Source organism: Colletotrichum scovillei, assembly GCF_011075155.1.
Source record: "Colletotrichum scovillei strain TJNH1 chromosome Unknown Contig00011, whole genome shotgun sequence".
NCBI classification, from domain to species: domain Eukaryota; kingdom Fungi; phylum Ascomycota; class Sordariomycetes; order Glomerellales; family Glomerellaceae; genus Colletotrichum; species Colletotrichum scovillei.
Genome location: NW_023336269.1, coordinates 948,093 through 968,200, shown reverse-complemented (window position 1 = coordinate 968,200; position 20,108 = coordinate 948,093). Strand labels below are relative to the sequence as shown.

Below are 20,108 nucleotides of genomic sequence, written 5' to 3'. Positions count from 1 at the left end.
GTCTGATCACACAAGCCATTCAATGAGCCTGGTCACATCACTTGCTACAGGTTACTTACTTAGGCTGGCTAACGACCGACGAGAGAATGCGATGATATGTTATAGTCGGTATAGAAAGATTCTGATCATTATTGAACTCTCTCTACATTAGAAAGCCAGATAATTATTGTCATCGGCGAGTGTCCGCTTTTGAGGGTCGCCATTGTCAACACCCTGGAAATTTTTACGTACAAATGCGCCGTCAACCCAGCGAGTCATTTCTTTCAAGCACCACGAACAAATTACCCAAAATCTTCAAGAATTTTGGGTGGGCTCTCATTATTTCATCATCGGTAGTGAGCCAGATGACCTTGAGCCCTTTCGCGATGAGAGTTCATAGTGATGACTCTGTGAGATCCTGCCCAAAGTTCCCTACTATGAGATCGCAGCCCATTGTGCTATGACGTCTGAAGTGCCAAGGACTCTCTCAGTGAAGAAAGGTGCTTGAGCTCATTTCATTCATTCGAAATACTCCAGTCGGGCGAATTTTGAGACTTGGCTTGGTGTGTACCTTGCCTAGTCTTCCAATGGTGATTAGGTTATACATCAATCGCGGCAATCCAGAGACAGCCGCAGTCTCACCGGGCAGGTCACTCGCTAGATCTCCTTGCGGGAAAATTGCCGATGTTCAGGGTCCACGCTGCTCGCTCAATCGAGCGGGGGAACAGGTGAGCCGGTTCCTCACCGGCGCTGGTGTGGACGGACCTCAAGCATCACCACGACTGCATCCGGTTTCAATCCGCGGAGTCGCAGCACAATGCCCCATTTTCCTGTTTTCTAGGGGACTTTTGCCTATTAGCCTACTCGAGCCGCCTTGAAACGGTGTGCGCTCTTCATGCCTGCTACCCCGCGGAAGACCGACCGGCCGAGCAAAAATACAGGTCTACTCTGTGCTGGTGGTAGTCTAGCGTCGCTGTGGCTGGTCTCACTCCTTCGCCTTGGCAGTGAGACCGATGACATCAACGGCCGATCCCGCGACTTTGGCGTTGCGCTACTGCGGCCGCTACAACTTTGCAACCATACACAACGACTTGGAATCAGGCAGCCAGACGTGTCAATACAATGATTTCAGTCGTGACAGCAACGGACAGCCACTCGTACTGCCTAATTGGGATGGTTCGATCTATGCTGTGCCACAGCCGATGTCATTTGGCATCGCGCTGGTTTGGCACCATCTGAGGCGGTGATGGAAGATCACTAGGGTGGTGATCAACGCTGTTGTCTCTGCCGTGTGGCTTGAAGCACTTGGGATGACGTTCTAGAAGTCCAGTGCTTTAACTTTGAGTGATAAAGACTCAGTCAGTTCCTTCACTAAATTTGATCGCAACAAGTTGTCAACTCGAAAAGAAGTCTCTATCAAATCACAACAGTCACAGTATCACAAACCATTTATCTTAAATCAAAGTCAAAGGATTAATACACCAACATGCCCGCCATCCAAGTCGAAGCCACAAACGCTGCTCGCGATGTCGCAAAGGTCGTCGCCCGCGTCACAACCTCGACTCGTATCGGCAGAACTCGAAGCGGTGTCCGGGTAATCGGAGGCGGCATCATCGCAGCGATCGTCGTCGGCGTAGTCATCTTCCTCGCCGTTGTCATCATCGGCATCTGTCTCTTCCGCCGACACAAGACCCAGAGCAAGAGACGTCAGCAGGAGATGAACAAATACTACGGTGGCGACGGCCGATCCAGCATCGGCACTGACGCCCCTCCGCCCGGCCCGGGATACGGAAACAACAACACCAACAACGGCTATGGCTACACCCAAGGTTACGGACAAGGTCAGAACCAGGGCTACGGATATGCGCACATGGCTCAGCCTGGTGAGGCTGGGTACGTGGCACCGAACAACGGCGGCGTAGCCCCGATGGCGCCTGCTTATACCGCCGACCATGTCACGCACACGAAGTAAATGATGGTATGAAAGAAGACTGAGCAAGTGAACGAGGATAGTTGCTGTACATGACACGATTATGTTTTGTATTTATAGTGCGATACCCACGATCTTATGAGTTTTAATATCATACATCTTGAGTTAGACATATACATGGAGGTACCTAATGACATTTCTTTGCAGTCGTAAATCTCTCATAAGCAATCGAGGTCTATTTATTCTTCCATAGTCTGGTAAGACCGAAATGCACATAAGTACATGTTTGGTTGTAATGACCTCAAAAGCAAACCGACGTCATTGCTGAGCGGAAGCACAATCCCATGTGTGGTTTAGAATTATAAGAAGATTAGGAAGCAAACGACTAGATTGAATCTCTCTTGTTAAATTCATTGCATTGAACGCCATACATATGCTGTTGGTAGATACTCATGTCGCCACAAGCCGCAGGGCTAACAGAGTGTTTTTCGTAAAACTTTCCCTGCTGTTGACGGGCTTCTTCCTCAATACAATTCTAGCTTTGCGAGCTGACCATTTTCGCCGGTGCTACACTCTCCACCGAGGTATCAACCTTCTCAGTCATGGGGGGAGCTTTCCCTTTACCCTTCTCTCCTTCAGTCCATTCCTGGTACCCAAGCGACATCCACACCCAGATCCCAATAGCGCTCGAGAGAACCACAAACGTCAAGATGCCGGCGCCAGCACGGTCACCGGTAGTCAGGGGGTCAAACTCCTTGAACGGATTTGAGTTCATTCCCGCATTGGGGTCACCCTTTGAAGTGCCACCAGTGGTATTCGTAGCAGGAGGTGCCACTTCCAGCAGACTCTGCACCGCAGCCAACACATTCATAGCCTCGCCCGCGCCAGAAGTCTTATCGACAGCCGGGTCGACAAATACGCCCTTGTTCCAGTAAAATCCGCAGGCGCGACCCGATGCACCGCCTGTACACTGCTTGATGGCTGATAGAGTGGAGTTGCGCAGGACCGGAAGGATGAGGTCGCGGGTCGAGGGTACGAGTTGCGTTACCACAGTCATCCAGCGATGGACGTATCCCTTGAAGCTAAGCATGTCTTGGGAACAGCGGCCGGTCTCAAATTCGCAGGGGATTTCGTATGCGACGCCATCGGCGAAGAAGTCTTCAATGGCGCGGTTTGCGAGGGCTTCGGTGCGGTCAAACCATTTCTGCTCTCCCGTCTGTGGAGGGTCAGCATCTCGGCTGATACATGGGCATAGAGTCACTTACATGATTCGCCAAAAACGCACAACCTTGCATCAATACGGCAATATTGTATGAAAAGGTTGCCTTGAAGATGTTGGTGCAGTTCTTCGGCACATGAGCACCGTCGTAGACTCGCCAGTTCTCGTGATCGATGTAGTTTACCGCCCATAGCCAATCCCATGTCTGTTCGGCGTAGCGAGCATACGTATCGTTGCCGGTATAACGAGCGAGTCGAGCACCGATATTGAAGAAGCATCCGTTCGAAATTGTGTTCTTGTAGTCGTACCCCGTGTTAGTCCTGGGAACCTGCCACCGCATACCGCCGCCGCACGTCTCGTCGTGTCTTTCCGGATCCGCTTGAGTCGTCCAGACGGCTTGTGCGAGTGCAAGCCACTGCGGTTTATCTTCTGGGGGGTCGGGAAATTTGTTCTCGGCCGCGAGCATCGCCGTCATGCCCCAAAACCCTTGGTCGTCGTTGCCGAGAGAGGCAGTGTGGTTCCGTGGCATGTAATCACGGCCCTCTCCGACTTGATGGAGCATTCCTTCGGTAACGACGTGGTTGTAACTTTCGTCGCCCGTGTAATACCAGTAGTCGACGTACGTTCCCATCATAGCGCCGCCCTGCCACCAGTAGTAATCGCCTTCGCCCGAATCTGGTGGTCCTGGCAAGATACCGGGGATTTCTCCCGTCTTGTTTCCTTCGTAAAACTTCATGAGATCGTACGCGAGTGTGCTGGCCGTCGTGAGGATATCCTCTAGGCAGTGAGGTTTGTTAGACTCTCTCGCGTTACACGGGTTACGGTGCGTTTTGGTCCTTCCTATGCGTACCTCGAGTGTCTATTGAGTACGCCGCATCGGCAGCTCTGGAGAATGCCCATAACGCCAGCGGCACTGCGCTCGGGATATGGGATGACAGCATTTTGAGCGAGTGATCAACTTGATATACGCCCTGGCCTGGGCTTTTATGGTAGAAAAGCGAAACGAGCGACTGGTCAAGCGGTAAGTGTACGATCAGTGGTTCATGGTCGGAATCTCTCCGGTGCAAGTGTCGCTGAGGAAGATGGGGCGCAGATTTCGACACCTCCAAACCGATGGCCCGCGTGCTGGTTCGAAGAGATGCACACGAGGAAGATCTCGTGTAATTACAGCCGTTCCGCTTGGGAATAAGAAGGGCTCAGTTCCTGGAAGATTCGCTTAACGCGGGCGAACTGATCTTTACCGCCGGGGTCGAGTTTTGGACGTTGTTATAGTTCAACTTGGTACGTCTTGGGAGTAGGCTGCTGCATGTGGACGAGAACAACCCCGAGAATCAACAAGAAGGAGGATCAGCAAAGTTGGAATTATCTAGGGAGAAGCGCAGACGAACGACCGGAAGATGCGGAAAGCAGCTAGAGCAAGTTAATCTGGGAGAAAATCCGGGGAAGAGCATACTGGCGGCAGTCATGCTACTTTTGTTCCCCCTTCGCGCATCTTGGCGCAGATGTGGGCTCCTCGCGAGCATCCTCTCAGGATTCCTGCTGATTCATGGCTTTGCCTTGGCGACATGGGGACAAAGTTCCAACTGGAAGCGAACGAGATGGTACCGGGTTTTCATCCGTCAGGGTGCACAAGAGGAGAATATTGAACCTTGGAACAGGGCCACACCAGCCAGGCCAAAGAGGTATGCTTCCAAGAAGGACAATGACGCGGTGTAAAAGCCAGAAGAACAACACCAAGAAGCTACTAAGAGGCACCAAGAGGCACAGCTCGCCTGGGCATTGGGGCGGTGCAAGGGCCTACCCATCCTGCCATCCAATCTCGACTCGTCCCTTTGGCGGATGGATTGTGCGTCGCCAAGACAAATACGAAAGTAAACGACGGGAATGCGCCTAGGGGGGCTAATGGGCGGCCTGGGCAAAACATCTATTGGACTTGAGAGTCCGACGAGCCTGGACTTGATCCGCAAACCTGTGAGATCATCCACCGGACTCTCGGGCCAGGGGGTCTTGGGGTCTCTTGGGGGCTCTTGGAAGCTCCGCCAGCACACGCAGCGCTGACACACCATGCTCCTTTGCCGCCTTGTTCAGGACTTCAGGTGGCCCGAAAGCTCACCGGCTCCTCATGTTTGGTGATGCCTGGGTGAGTGAGAGCTGTGCGGAGTTGTATGATGTAGTCCGAGGTCAACATTAGCTATAAGACGGCGTCAAACAGCCCGCCATAGTGTCTAAAGTCTAGACGTGTTCGAGGGCCCTGGGGCCAACCGTTGGGAGCCACCGCGGGGTGACCTCAGACGCACCGTAACCAGTCAGCCAAAGAAGCACAGCTCACTCAGCTATGCAAGAGCGGGGATCATGGATTAATTAGCTCGGTTCCGTAAACCGAGCTGAAAGTCTCTCGTAAGGCCCTAAATTCGGTTTAGCGTAATGACTTCCCCTTGCTCCAACGGATGCTCACAAGCACAGAATCACTAAATGCACCGCCGTTGCTGAGAGACATCATGAAGCAGTAGCTTTCATATCTCGTGGGCCTATCTTATCGATTAAAGAATGAAGGTCTCGGCACTCATTTCAGCGCATTACTTGAAATGAAGGACAGCGACGCAGCCGCTTTTCATCCACTCAACCACTGTTCAAGTGATTGACAGTAGCGATCAAACACAACGGCAGATCCATGCTTCGTGAGAAATGCCACCTTGGCTTGGCGAGAAGTATCCAACCCCTGATGCGACTCACTACATCTTCGACTCCCTTTCAATTCAAGAATGTCCGCAACATTCCAGTAGATATGAGGTGACTGTTTCGCCAGTGCCCAAATTATTCGTTTGAAGATACGCTCAAAACTTTCACTCTGCTCTTAAACTCGGCATAATTAGCAAGGTGTCAACTACCTAAGGTATAGCATATGGCCGACACGATAGTTTAGGTAGGTACGTAATCAACATTTATTTCTGAATAATACTCCGGACTTTCTTGGCCTTTCGTATTTTATTTTGGGCCGTCTGGACCTCCTCTTGAAGTCATGAAAAACCACAGGAGCTTTAGGCACAAAAGTTCCAATGAGGTTGCGTACCTCTAGGGACTGACATGGAAACATGAAGTACTATGAGATTCGGTCAAAAGTTCACAAGTTGCCATTAAGACCTCATCTCTGGCCTCAAATTCTATAGGTAAACTAGAGCGAATCAGAGCATGATGCATGTGCAATGAAGCTTAAGTTGAACAACCTCGGCATTTCCACCTCGCCTGGTGTTTCAAAACTGCATCTCCATCGCAACATGCACGGCCCGATGAAACAAAGTTCGGACAAAGGATGAGAACAAAACCAAAGCAGTACCCTGATTTTCGAAGATCGGCCGTAAATTAGGGTCCTTACTCTTCCACCCACCATCATGGATCCTGTAACCATTGTCACTGCTGCAGCTTCTCTGGCAGGCGCCGTCCTGAAAGCCTCTTGGAAAGTTAAAGAGACCATCGACGCCTATGACGACGCACCGCAAAATATAGCAGACATTGCTGAAGAGGCACATGCGGTACAAATAGCGCTCCGACAGGTTGAGAGCGTCGTGCTTCAGGACCCAGAAGCCATTGACCGGCTAGGCTTGGAGGATGTCTTTACCGTGGCCGTCAACGGGTGTCATGCTACGCTTTTGTCTATCAGCAAAGAGTACGAGGATCTGTTTCTCCGGACTGACTGGAAGACCAAGATCAAAGTCCTGTGGAAGGAGGGAGAGATGACAAGGCTGCTTGGACGACTAGACCGCAAGAAAGCTACGTTGACGCTATTGACGCAGACGTTGAACCTGTAAGTGACTATCCGTCGCATATTATTCTATGTCTACTAACCTTACCATAGTCGATCAACCCAGGACATAAAGACATTGTTGATCCAAAATCAGTCAACCTTGAACGCAGCAAAGCAAGACGTCCGAGAACCTGCGGCGTACTATCCAAAGGTCCCTGGCTTCCGACCAGCGAGTCCCGATTCCTTGGATGAAGGCAGCGTGGTCGGTGTCCCGAGGAACAGGGACTCAGTCATTAGCACCACAGAGTTTGACTTTGACTACGACTTAATCAACACTAAGACATACCGACGAGCGCTCCAAAGATATGCCTCTTTCAGCACGCGTACCAGCTCATCAGTCGAGCAGAGTGCGGACGAGTCGCCTGTTGCGACATCAGATCTCGAGCCAGTCATGGAGGAAGAAGCCGAAGTAGAGGATCTCATCAATTTCTCCCCCAAGGATTTGGGTTTGCAGACATCGTTGAGTCGGGCGACTACATTACGACCAGAGCTAGAAGCCACCGACTTTGATACGCCGCCTGCAACACCACCCAAGGACGTAGATCAGAACAAGGCTGTGGCGCACGTAGAGCAACTCAGAGCTTCTGGTTCAAAAGATGGAAGGGACACAGAGACTCCGGAAACTTTCGACGATTCAAAGGCAAAGAGGACATCATCCCGCAAGAAGCTAGACAGGCGTCCACCCAAACACCTTGGAGCAGCAGAAGCAGCAGCGGAGAAGTTTCACAGACGAAGAAGGCACGGAAAGCCGGGCACTTCAGCGGATCAGGGGCTCGAGGCATCATCCAACACGAGCACTGGAATGCTCAGCCGAAGTGCCAGCATTAATGAATCGCTTGCAGATACTGCGTCTCAATTCTCTGAGAAGCCAGATAAGTTGAGAAGTCGGCGTAGGTGTGGACATCCCGCTCATCACAGAAGACGGCCCGGGAGGGAAGGGTCGTTCTCTTCTCGCGGATCAGATGAGTCAACCATGACGCTGGGCTCTGCAGATACTTTGACGGATACCCTGGAAAACTTTAGTCTCTCGGGGCACAAGGTATTTGGAAGGGAGAGGGGAAGGCGACGGCAGGCTGCCTGAGACGTTGTAGACTAGAGCCAGAATAAACATATCCGCATCACACTGTAGAGAACAAAACTGATGTCGAATGGAATTTCTAAGAGTTAATGGATCACAAAAGCTTATCACATTTACGTTGAGTTTCCACATGACGATGATGCATCGGACTTACAATCTTCACTTTGTCCCAACGAAACGAGACGAAGTTGCCAACACTCAGTCAGATGACATATTCGAAATTCAAATGCTCTCGCTCAATTTCAACCCTCGGCGTCGTAGTAGCAGCAGCATTGAGCTACGCAAGAAGAACACATAAAAATAACATAATTACTCTAACTAAAAACTCACCGAAGTCGCTTGATGCGGCGAATCGATCTCGACAACAATTGTTCTGAATCAACACCTAGAATCCTGCCCATACCTTATGGATGAACTTCCGGGGGGTATCATTGAATCTGAATCAAGTTCAGAAAGATATTCGTCCATGAAAACTTCGCTCAACAAGAAGACTTGAAGCCATCAAGCCACCTTGTTGAGATGGGGCTGGACTAGGGTCACACTCTCGTCAGCTCAACGATTGGACAAGACTTTTGGAGCCGGATGACCGATGCCGACAACCGGAGCCTGGTGCCTAGAGCTCTTAATTTCTCGCATACCGACATAAATCTTAGCCATTCGATCACTATACAGGGGCAAAGAGCAGACATGGGTAAGCATTCAAAGACCAGTAAATGCTTCATCTAACGTACGATGGACCGACGATACTTCAAACCAAAGCAGCAACTTTCGAACACTAGCGCCAAGGTTGCGTCTCGTGGACGACATCGATCACAATCACCACCAAGATCAACCCGTTACTTTACGAACCTGAAGCCACTCACATACGAACCGTTGAGAACACCGCGCTCGATTAGAGTAGTCCAGATCTTCAAGTTCAACGAGGAAAACCTCGAGATCTTTGCTACACTGCACCAGGTAGTACTGGGCGACACCGAAAAGACAACCACGAAGTATGCGGCTTTGTCCTACACATGGGGCCATCCAGTCACGTCTACAGAGCGATGGGGCCCATACAGTGTCAAGCCTGAGAAGACGATCGCCAAAGCGAGACTCATTTTGGTCCAACCCGGAGATTTTCGTCGCATGCTAAGCGACGACAATGAAATCAGCGATTGTAGCTGGGTCGACCCATCGCGGCTCTCCGAGTATGAGATGACTGAGAACCTATCTGACTTTCTTCTAAGCTTGACGAGTCGATCCGAGGAACGCGGTGCACACATACCTCTCGTTTGGATCGATGCCATCTGCATAGACCAGACGAACCCTCAAGAAAAGGCCGTCCAGATCCCACTCATGGGTGAGATCTATGCGCAGGCTTCGGCGGTGTACATTTGGTTAGGGAAGCACGACCGAGACCTCCAGGGTCTGTACTGGATATACAAAGAGCTGTTGCCGGCAATCCGAGAGCGTCAGAAACAGTTGTCCTCATTTCAGGAATTTTTCAAGTGGCTTCAGTCGTATGGACCGGGCGATGAACGACTCTTGGTAGATCTTGGGCTCAAGCTCGAGAATACCTCGCTGAAGAATCAGTGGATCACATATCTCATGTTCTTCGCGACGAGGTCCTGGTTCTTCAGGGCTTGGACCCTGCAGGAGGCTGTGGTCGCCAGCAACCCGGTCTTTGTTGTTGGCAATGACTTCCATGTCTTGAGCTGGGCTGATACCTGGGATTTGAGAAGAATCGTCCAGGCTTGGAGCAACGGTCTATCAGAACTCACAATGCACAACAAAGAACTTGCTCCGGAGTTGCGAGGCATCCGTCTCATTCGAGGCTGGACCGAGATATTTCCCCTTCGAAGTACCTTCTCAAGCTGCCTCCGAGCTGAAAGTCGCGAACAATGGGTTCAAACGTGGTCGTTATTGCTCTTTATTGCCACGTCAAAGGATTGCACTGTAACGGTCGACAGAGTTTACTCGACCTTTGGCATGGCCAAGATGATTAGCCCACCAGAAGCCAGCGGATTCCCAGAAGTTGACTTTTCACGGCCCGCCGCCGAAGTCTTTACAGATGTCGCCCAGTTCTTGCTGTGCAACAGCGGAGGTCTGAGTCTGCTGTCTCTCGTTACAGATCGGACCTTTATCAAGACGGCTGGTATGCCTTCTTGGGTGCCAGACTTTGCCATCAAAGGAGATCAAGGCCACTTACTTTCCTCCGTAACAAAGTTCAAAGCCTCTGCTGGTATTTCTGCAGAGCCTCTTCCCCGTCGTAACGGTAAATGCATTGCATTCAGGGGGAAAAGGGCTGGCAAAATTGCATTCATCCCGCCTAATGACGGCAAATTTAGCCCCTTTGCGCTTCAAGTTGCTCTCTGCATTCCTCATCTGCCCGAACAGTACCCGGCAGGTACCGCAGATAGCGCTGAAGCTCTGTGGAGGACTTTGATTTACGACTTGGGCGAAACTCCCACGACATCTACGGGGGCAGCCGCCGAAGCAGGAGCCGATCCGAAGCATGCACAAGGCTTCAAGCAGTGGTTTACGATTGACTTGACGACGTATCTCAATAGGGATGGGCATGGCTTGGAAGAACACGAGAGCCGCGAATTCGGCTGTATCCTTTCGTCTGACTTTCAGAAAGCTCATAGCGAGCTCATTCCATCCCTGGATGAGATTCATCACATCGTTCACTACATACTGGCACACCCTCAACTGGGACATCCATCGCAGGTCCAAGGGCCACTCGGCAGGTCATACCGTACTTTGATGACACCTATCATTATGAACAGACGACTGTTTGTTACTGATCAAGGGCTTATCGGATTGGCAAAGTTATCGGCTCGCGTAGGCGATGAAGTTTGGGTCCTTGCTGGTGGTAGGGTTCCATACGTCATGAGACCAATAGAGGATGCTAAGCGGTTCTCGCTGGTTGGGGATGCTTATGTACACGGTCTGATGGATGGGAGTTGGTCTGTCTCGAGTAACTCAACTGTCGAGGACGTTCAGGTTGTGTGAGGTTGTTAGTAAAGTTCAATTTGAAAAGATGCACCGAGGGTTTGCACAACAGACGTTATCCTCACTCCGCGCCGGGATTCGATAATCAGCTACGAAAGCTTCTAGAACTTGGCTATGAGCGATGTCAGCAATAGAACTAGCATGTAAGATTTCGCCACAACGATGGTGGCGTCGTATCTCTTATCTGACGGGTAGTTTAATACATGAGATTGTCTGAATGTCCAAGTCGAGAGCAACCTGGGCTATCACCGGGTTGTGTGAGTTGGTTATGGTCACACTTATTCCTCGGCATGTGGCAGCAATCTTTCCAAATGGGCGAAGTTGACAAACAAAAGAGCATATCTCGAGTTGCTCAATGCCGATCGCGTTGTCTTATCGCGCGACAACTGTTATAGTCAAAGAACGATAGGCTACTTTCGAGCTCGCTTTCCTGTTTGCTTGCAGTCATGACTCCAATTAGGCTGATAGACAGGCCAAAGGTCGACGTGTGGCGCCGGGCGCTGACCTGTAAGGCTAGCGAACGAGGCACACGCCAAAGAGTCGTAGATGCTGATTGCTGCAAAGGGTTAATGATTACCGAGATCTGACGAACAGGACTGACAAGCTGGCCCAAACAGGCTTCGCGAAAGGGCGTCGGGTCGGGCGCGTGTGCGCCGACTTAGAGCCTTGGCACTCTGCAAAAATCCCCCTGGCCCGATTTCAAAGGTTCCAGGCGCGTTCGAGAGCTCGGTTGAATGGTGGACGGGTGGCGGGGGGAACCAGGGGTGGTTTGCGGAGGCCACGATTTGGCTGCTCAAAGGGACGGCGCGAAGCCCTTTTGGGAGTCAATGTCCGGGGGCTGGATTTGGGGCGATTTCCTTCCTGGCCATTCTCTCACCTCTGCTAAGTGGCTCGTGCTGGTCGGGCGGCTGTCAGAACTTTAGATACGGCAGTGCCAGTTCCCATTTGCGAATGGTCTGCGGTCTGAGTAAGTCGGGCACCGCGAGGAAGGATTGGGTGCGGGAGGTAACGCGCGGAATCCGCCCCGGCGGCTCAAACCAGGCTCCTTTTGACGGCGATAGAATGTAGAATGATACGACAAGCCTGGAGCTTCGCCAGCTGCTGTTGATCGAGCGGACCTAGTCTCAGGAAGGATTCGGCGAGCTGTCAAGTCAAACTGTCATTCTCGTTTGTAAGCTGGCATGGAAAATGATCTCGGCTACTCTCTGCAGCTTCTTCTTTGGTGTTGGACTGAGAACAGAAGTCCTTCAACATCTCGGTCATGTGTCAAGGGCGCGGTTTACATGTCTTCGGGCACTAGCGATCAGGGGAGAGAGTCAAGCTTTGCGAAGGCCACGCCAACGTACCAAAGCTTTTGAGCCCGGCTTGGAAGCATTGGCAAAGTTACCGTGATGGCTTGGCCATCGCCTGGGTGCGGCGGAGAGCACGACTGCTTCAGGACTGCATTGTAACACACTGCACCAGGCCACCGTCAGCAGAGCGCAGCGGCGACCAGAGCTGGGTTCCTGGTGGGTTAGGTGGCCAGCGGCGGGCGGCGGAATCCTGCAGCTGTTTGTGCGCCATGGCCCGCTAGTTTCTGGGCATTCACACCCTCGTCCTAGCTGATCAAGCCATCCCGGATGGCACTTTGAACGACGTTGGAGCGAGTGGTGTGAGAATCGCCGTGTGAGCTGTTGACGGCGAGGGACCTGCCAATTTGTCAAGCAGGCTGGTAGGCACTTAGGCAAGGCATATGTAAGGTAGATCAGTAGCAGTTGTGACCAGTCTTCAGTAGACGTTTGTTTGCATGTGCTTTGCTTGGCAGGACGATAGCCGCCTGAAACATTGTTGCCTTTGTCGAGATGGTCGAGGGCGGCGACTTGGCGAGGAAGCCTGTGTCTCGAATGGCTTATCTCGAACAATCTCATCGTGTGTTTGTGTGTATATGGTATTTGTGGTGTAGATGACAGACAGAATTGACACGGACGTCTGATTGGCTTACAAATTCGAAACCGTCCTGCTTTACGACCACGATGTATCCTTTCGACAGTGAATTGTCAGTGATCCAGTGAAGAGTTTTCGTTATCAATTCATCAATTGCGGTCTTGGCGGCTCCGCAGCGCCATAGTAGTTGATCGATGGGAAACGGCATCAGTTTCCCAAAGCGCTTAATCCCCAGCGGCTGGTAAGCCTAGCCGAGTCAAGTGGGTAACGACAAATGTCCGCTAACACATCCTCCTTCCCTTTTCATGGTGTCAATATGTCCGTCAAGATTCACTCAAAGTCGCTCGTAAAAATGTTAGTTGGAGCAAGTGCTGGTAGCATGGCATATTATGATGAGGACTAAACGCATGAGTTCACGTGGAGGATATACTTCGACAAATATCGGATTAGCAGTGTATGAAGAAAGTGCCTATAATGATAAGAAGAGCCCATAGGTTTTTGGGCGGCAGACCATGGTGCTACTCCGTACAACTGTCACGATGCACCCTTGCCACAGACCCAAATGCTAAGTCGGGAGACGGCAGACCCCTGTGGAGAGCATTTTGCGGGGAGTAGAACCGGCCTGACAGCTCTAGCATGGTGCTGAACATGGGTTTATTTGACCTGACACATAGAAACGTAGTTACGCAACAGGGCCTCATGTTCTTTGTCCGAAGTCGGTTGCAATTGGAATCGCGGTTTACCACTTTCTAGAGTCTCAAGCTCTCCAGGCTCTAGACAGCTTCGCGCAGAAGACATATACCATCTGAACGGCTTCATGCGGCTTTCCGCGGTTTGGAGAGAGTTATGATCGGACACACCAAGGTTGAGGCTAGGCGAGGTTGAATTTGAATAGGGGGCTAAGGCAAAGCATCCGCATTACGGTTGCCTACTCCAATTCCACTGGAACGCATCCCGCTCAGGGCATGCAGCCCCATTGAGGCATCTGCCAATCGGGACCCCTGCGGTCCAATATCGGGGAGGACCTTTTGTAGCGTGTCTTGTTGCCCTCCGACGAATGGCACGACAATCAGGACCAGTTTAGCAGAGAGACTTTAAATCACCTGTTGCGGAAGCTGCAGGAGGCTTTATGTCGCCAAGACCACGGGCATGGTACTGTACATAGTTTGTTGGCCTGCTCGCCGCGAATCTTGACGGCTCAACCAGGCAGATTGGTTTCTTTCTGCTCCGAGCCTGTCTCACCCGTGATAACTGGCGGCGCCGATATTCGGGCCACGAGCTACCCAATTCTAATAGCGAAGAAGGGTATCTGCATCTCTGCTTTGCTTCGAACCTGCGATCCCAAAGTTTTCGCATACTTTATCTAAAGGCTAGCAGACGAGATGGGGGCGGAATGTAACCCGCACGCCTTGTAGCTGAGTTTACGAGGAACCCTTCAATCAAGCTTAAGGACTTGGCACTTTTGATGATCCCTTGGTTCTTAGTCGCCGTTAGTGGCGTCTAGTGGTCATTTTCGATGGTTAGACTGTATCACTTTGTCGTGTTACCTCCGATCCCACGGGAACATCTAGCCAAACACGAGGGTACTTCTTGGGGGAAGCCTCCAGCCTCAGCGATCGACTGCCCAGTCAGGTCGAAGCTGTTAACAACAATGCGATGATACTGTATTCTAGAACGCCACTAGAAAGTTGATGAGCCTCGTCGGCCAATAATCTCACGGCCCTCGCGCCAGCCATTAGCCGAACTGTTCCTCCTCAGAATCGTTGGTGGATTGCCTAAAGTTTGGGGCATAGTGAGTAACATCGTCAAGGACCTTCCTAATTGAGGATCGATGAACAGTTGCGGCTTACATCAAAAGTGCCAGACGGGCGAGACAAATCCCGAGAGCAGACTGGTGACCCAGCAGTTCCAACGCGGATCGACTGCCACAGGACTTGACCGTCGTCCCAGACACCCGTTTCTGGTGTGGCCAAATGCCATGCGCCGCGGGTCTGCATGTCGCCTGCCTACTCACTCGGACTAGACGAATTTCGACCTGGCCGGAGCGACATGCAGACCCCCGCTGAACAAACGTACCGCTTTCTTATCTAGCCTGCTCCCTGTACATCGGGAGAGCAGGGATGGCCACATCAAGCTGTCTCGTCCGGGGTCCTTTTGCTGTAAGCTCGTGCCACTGTGTGCTCGACGCGAGAACCTCTCCAACGGTCCAACCAGTGGGAGAGGTTTTGCATATCGCTCCAGGTAGATTCATGTCGGCAGGGATAGTCACGCAGAGCGAATGCGACGGAGGGTTTGTCGAGACATATAACGACTGCGAGCCCTCTCAAACTCTCTCCAGCTCCCACCCCCTTCAGCCCGCGCTTTGTGTTTCACGACCTTTCCAGTTGCCCTTTGTCGAGCAATAGGTACAAGCCGCCCACCATGACCGAAGAAAAGGTAGCACCGGCCTCGGCCGTGGCCCCGGCTACCCGCGTCGACAGCGCCGAGCCCCGCCCTTCCTACACCGGCAGCGTCACCGTCCACCCCGATGAGAAGGGCGCAATGGGCGGCGAATGGACGGAGCCCATCGTCGACACTAAGGTCCCCGAGACCGAAGAGCACAAGGAGGAGGATCTCTACCGCCCGCTGAAGATGGATGAGAATATTCCACATGAGGAGAACATCTTGACCGTTCGAGCTATTGTTGTTGGCTGTATTTTGGGATCCTTGGTGAACGCGTCCAACTTGTATCTTGGCTTGGTGAGTTCGTTCCTCTTTCTGGGCTTTAAGTGGCCTTCCCTCAGCCCTTCCTGGGAGTGGCCGAGATATCACATCACGAACTTTGAAATCCGAAATTTGGCGATACTCCTACAATTGTGAATCGTTCTGACATCAAATCACTTTGAAGAAAACTGGCTTCACGTTTGTGGCCTCGATGTTTGGTGCCATTTTTGGCTACGGAATCTTGAAGATGCTTTCGACAACGAGCCTTCCAATCCTCGGTGGAACCTTTGGCCCTCAAGAGAACTCAATTGTTCAAGTGAGTATGACCTGAATCTACAATGACTGGTGGGACCGCAAAACCTAACATACTTAGGCTGCTGCCACCGGTGCCGGAGGTATCGCAGGTATCTTCGTTGCAGGTATCCCTGCCATGTACAGACTCGATCTCATGCCTAGCACGCCGGCTGGTGATATTGGCAAGATCTTCACCTTGACTCTCTGCTGCTCCTTCTTCGGCCTCTTCTTCGTTACGCCGCTGCGCAAGTTTTTTATCATCCGCACTGCCCGCGAGCTCAAGCTCATGTTCCCGACCTCGACCGCCACGGCCCTGACTATTCGATCCATGCACGCTGGTGTCAATGGCGCCCGTGAGGCCGCTATCAAGCTCAAGGCCTTGGGAATTGCCTTTGGAGTCTGTATCGCGCACCGCGTGGCATCGTACTACGCTATCGGAATTCTCTACGACTGGCACAGTAAGTCAGCGCTCTTATCATACAAGAGATCATTGTTAGACTGACACTCCTTTTTAGTCATGTCATGGATTCACATCTGGTCGGGTTACACGAGCTCCGCTATGAATATCGAATCATGGGGATGGTAAGTGAAGATTGAGGCTGGAGGTGGTGTTAGTGGTGATGTTTGGCTGACCCCGAACTGCAGGTACTTTGAGTGGACGACCGCTTTCATTGGCTCCGGCATGCTTATTGGCATGAACTCTGCCTGCTCCATGATGGGAGGAGCCGTTCTTGCCTGGGGAGTTATCGGGCCCGTCCTCGTTCATTGTAAGCCTCTCGGAGCCTCTAGATACTCTTACTTGTTAGATACTAACAGTCATCAACAGACGGCGAATGCATCGGTGTCCAGGCCTCCGAAGACCCGAACTGGTCCGGTCTCTACTCCTTCACCTCCCTGAAGCACATCGGCCAAGGCCCGCCATCCCCCCGATACTGGCTGCTGGTGAGTCTATACTTGGTTCCCTCACGAGGCCAACCATGATCTAACAATACGCAGTGGCCCGGTGTCATGATCATGGTGTGCTCTTCCATGGGTGAGCTTATCGTCCACTGGAAGATCATCTACTTTGGCTTTGCTGCCGGCTGGAGGTCAATCTGCCTCTCCATCCACGAGACCGCGATGAAGAAGGGCAAGCGCATCGAATTCTTCGCAAAGTACGCAGAGGCGGAAGAGAAGCGCGAGGTCGATGCTGTCGAGGACCCCGCGACTCCCGAGCAACAGGTCAAGACCTGGATCTGGGTTGTTGGTCTCTTCGCTTCCATCATCCTGGCCTGCATCGTCATGGGTCTGCAATGGCAGGTCAACGTTGGTGTCACCATCCTCGCCTTGGTCCTTGCCTTCTTGTTCTCTTTCCTCGCCATCCAGATCGGTGGTGTCACTGATCAGACGCCCCTTACCGCTGCTGCCAAGGCCGCTCAGCTTGTTATCGGTGGTACCACCACTGGCGCCGGTTACACTATCCAGCACGCCCAGAAGATCAACCTCATCTCCGCCGGTCTCGCCGCCGGTGCTGCTGACGTTGCTACGGCTCTGACGTCCGATTTCCGTACCGGTTTCTTGCTCGGCACCCCTCCCAACAAGCAGTTCATCGCCCAGGCTATCGGAACCTTCGTCTCCGTCTGGCTCGCGCCCGGTCTGTTCGTTCTTTTCACCACTGCCTACCCTTGCATCACGGACGCCGAGGCAGAGCACTGCCCCTTCCTGGTTCCTTCCGTCAGTGCCTGGGCTGCCGTGGCCGAGGTTGTCACCAGCCCCAACGTCCCCATCCCTCGCTCTTCCGGCATCTTCGCCATTTGCCTTGGTATCTTCTCTATTCTCCAGGTCATCTTCCGCCACTACTACCTAGTTGGATCCCGCGAGAAGTACCAGCAGTGGCTTCCTAACTGGGGTGCCATTGCCCTGTCTTTCGTCATTCCCGGTCCCGTCTTCGTCAACGCCGCCTTTGTCGGTGCCATTATTGCCTTCATCTGGCGCCGCTGGAAGCCTGCTTCCTTCGAAATTGTGAGTGCTGATCTGACTATATCACGTTGTTACTTGGAAACAGAAGCTAATGATTTACTAGGCCTGCTACGCTATTGCTGCGGGTATGATCGCCGGAGAGGGTATGGGTGGTGTTATTGGCGCTGCCCTTCAACTCGGCAACGTCTCTAGTGACAGATATGGTACTGGAGGTCTGGCCTGCCCCGATAATGCTTGTTAAACTGGCAAAAGTTGTTAGAAGCACGTATAGTCTCTGTCGGGTGTTGGACGAGTATGAAGGCCGGAGGCCGTCACCTTTTCCAAGGAGCCTGGTCTTCAGTCCGGTCCTTGGTATTGGTGTATCATTGAGCCGCTCTGACTGAGCTGTTGATAGCTCAGTCCGAGGCCAGTTTCACTCCCATCATCCAGAGCTGCACTGCCCTCTACAAATATGATTGAAGATGTTAGCCATGAGTTATAATATTGTAATACAAAGATGAACCCCTCGAGGTCATTATCATACCCAAGAATCACTTTACTAAGAGCATGACACAAGTGGTTTCGCTCATTCCGACACAACATAACCCTCCGTCCCGTCGTTGCTCCAATCTATGTTGAGATTGTCCCACTCCAGGCCTTCAAGAACACGAACATTCAACGGCTGAATCTCGAGCTGTTTTCGCACAAACTCCTGCCTTGCCTCGGGGAGCTTGGCCACCAGCTCCTTCGGCGGCCCATACAGGTTGCCAAAGCAGTGCACACCGCAGGTGCGGCAAAAAGGCGACCCGTTGAATTTGCGGCCAAACTGATAGTCCAGAGTCTGGTCTTTACCGACGATACTTACCTCAGACTGATGAGGATACACACCGATGAAGCCATTCTAGCTCCCATTGTACATTAGCACATTTTGAACACGATGAGTCGGATCATGAACTCTACACATACGCGAACACATATACTACAGTTATCTTCCTTGATCTGAACTTCAGACAGAGGCTTGCTCTTGAGCGCGATTTGAACGGCACCGCAGTCGCAGCCTCCGGTGTAGAGCGTGAGGTCATCTCCAGGAATGTCGGGTAGCGAACCGCGGAACTCAGCCGGCGCAGATATAGATGCCTTTTCAACGATGCTATCTTGGATTCAGTCTTGTCCAGTACCATTTTGAGTTTCAAGGAACTCACCTCAGAGAGCCGGGATACGGCAAATATTCATCTGTGGTACCGCTGGTCACGGCGCTTCTTCCCTTGATGAATACTTGTTGGAAATCAGAGACAAGGACCCGGAAGTTGATGCCCCTCTTCCCAGCTTGAACGCCAGAATCGTGTGTTCCGAAGAGGGCGGTACCGCAGACATTGCAGAACTGGCGTCTCCTCATCAGCTAGTCGCCCCAAAAGACAAACAAGAAACTACTCTTACTAAGATGAGCGTACCTCATGCCTCAAAGCCTCACTATCCGACCCGATGTAAGCTGTCAATGTGTCGCTAGAGCACCCCTTTGTGATTTTCAGGCTATCATCGGCATCATAAATCCAGACATGCCCCTTTTTCACGCACAGCGAGCAGTCGCAGATCACCAAAGACGGATGCGCTGGTAGTTGGACCTCGTATCGATTCACGCCGCAGTGGCAGTTACCCTGGAAGGTTTTTAGTGCAGCCTCCATGGCGTTCCGAGTACGATGGCTATGAGGGGGCGTGTAAGTATGTGCCTAAGGCTCAGGTTTTCGGTGTACACCAAGATAGAAGCGTGGCTCAAAAGAGTGAAGTTAAGTACTTATGAAATCAGAATCCAAGGGTCTGCATTCACTGCAAGCACTGAAGCAGGCAGCAACCAGCAACTTCTCGCTTACGTGGGCGGCTATCGGCACAGCTATCTTTCTGCTACTATGCCCGATTCATCGCTTGCTCCGCATTTGGAGGATGACATGTTATGCATCACGATGGCACGCGACCTATACGACAAGACTCCAATTGTGAGAAGGTGATCGAGATTAGCACGTCGCAGGAGCAGCGAGTGTCACTCAATACATCGGGGAGTAATTTGGCCCGACTCTTGACTGGGACGTGCCATAGGATGGAGAGTCGACGCCGGCTGTGACGCATAATTTGGGTGCATTCGATTACAGCGTGGTCGTCAAGAGAAGCCTTAAAGGACTACTGGGGCGGGGTCTAAGGTAGACCATCGAAGGCCGCTAGTCCCCGCAGCTCCCTCGTAGAACGAAGTCTAGCA

General features: G+C 52.0%; 6 protein-coding genes across 6 annotated transcripts; 4 read left to right on the top strand and 2 right to left on the bottom strand.

Annotated features, from left to right (window-relative positions):
* Nucleotides 1-1,271: 1,271 nt before the first annotated feature.
* HER10_EVM0000569 (uncharacterized protein) lies at nucleotides 1,272-2,032 on the top strand. The gene has a single exon (XM_035470344.1). The coding sequence runs from the start codon at nucleotides 1,466-1,468 to the stop codon at nucleotides 1,949-1,951; it is 486 nt and encodes a 161-aa protein (XP_035326469.1). The 5' UTR covers nucleotides 1,272-1,465; the 3' UTR covers nucleotides 1,952-2,032.
* Nucleotides 2,033-2,385: 353 nt separating this feature from the next.
* HER10_EVM0011345 (glycosyl hydrolase family 76) lies at nucleotides 2,386-4,757 on the bottom strand. Its single transcript, XM_035480778.1, has 3 exons — nucleotides 3,979-4,757; nucleotides 3,175-3,905; nucleotides 2,386-3,125 (listed from the first exon to the last, which is right to left on the bottom strand). The coding sequence occupies exons 1-3, from the start codon at nucleotides 4,067-4,069 to the stop codon at nucleotides 2,445-2,447; spliced, it is 1,503 nt and encodes a 500-aa protein (XP_035327302.1). The 5' UTR covers nucleotides 4,070-4,757; the 3' UTR covers nucleotides 2,386-2,444.
* Nucleotides 4,758-6,517: 1,760 nt separating this feature from the next.
* Nucleotides 6,518-8,011, top strand: HER10_EVM0000490 (uncharacterized protein; the record flags this gene model as incomplete). Its single annotated transcript, XM_035470270.1, has 2 exons — nucleotides 6,518-6,930; nucleotides 6,982-8,011. The coding sequence occupies 2 exons, from the start codon at nucleotides 6,518-6,520 to the stop codon at nucleotides 8,009-8,011; spliced, it is 1,443 nt and encodes a 480-aa protein (XP_035326460.1).
* A 729-nt stretch (nucleotides 8,012-8,740) lies between these two features.
* Nucleotides 8,741-11,002, top strand: HER10_EVM0002019 (uncharacterized protein; the record flags this gene model as incomplete). The annotated part of the gene is made up of 1 exon (XM_035471748.1): nucleotides 8,741-11,002. The coding sequence occupies one exon, from the start codon at nucleotides 8,741-8,743 to the stop codon at nucleotides 11,000-11,002; it is 2,262 nt and encodes a 753-aa protein (XP_035326582.1).
* Nucleotides 11,003-15,066: 4,064 nt separating this feature from the next.
* HER10_EVM0004830 (oligopeptide transporter) lies at nucleotides 15,067-18,471 on the top strand. The gene is made up of 8 exons (XM_035474461.1): nucleotides 15,067-15,664; nucleotides 15,813-15,944; nucleotides 16,002-16,380; nucleotides 16,438-16,504; nucleotides 16,568-16,689; nucleotides 16,749-16,864; nucleotides 16,919-17,923; nucleotides 17,985-18,471. The coding sequence occupies exons 1-8, from the start codon at nucleotides 15,347-15,349 to the stop codon at nucleotides 18,120-18,122; spliced, it is 2,277 nt and encodes a 758-aa protein (XP_035326810.1). The 5' UTR covers nucleotides 15,067-15,346; the 3' UTR covers nucleotides 18,123-18,471.
* HER10_EVM0001992 (glutathione-dependent formaldehyde-activating enzyme) lies at nucleotides 18,447-19,659 on the bottom strand (the record flags this gene model as incomplete). Its single annotated transcript, XM_035471723.1, has 4 exons — nucleotides 19,312-19,659; nucleotides 19,063-19,241; nucleotides 18,827-19,010; nucleotides 18,447-18,761 (listed from the first exon to the last, which is right to left on the bottom strand). Exons 1-4 carry the CDS (start codon nucleotides 19,540-19,542, stop codon nucleotides 18,447-18,449), a joined length of 909 nt encoding a protein of 302 aa, XP_035326580.1. The 5' UTR covers nucleotides 19,543-19,659.
* Between the last annotated feature and the right edge of the window lie 449 nt (nucleotides 19,660-20,108).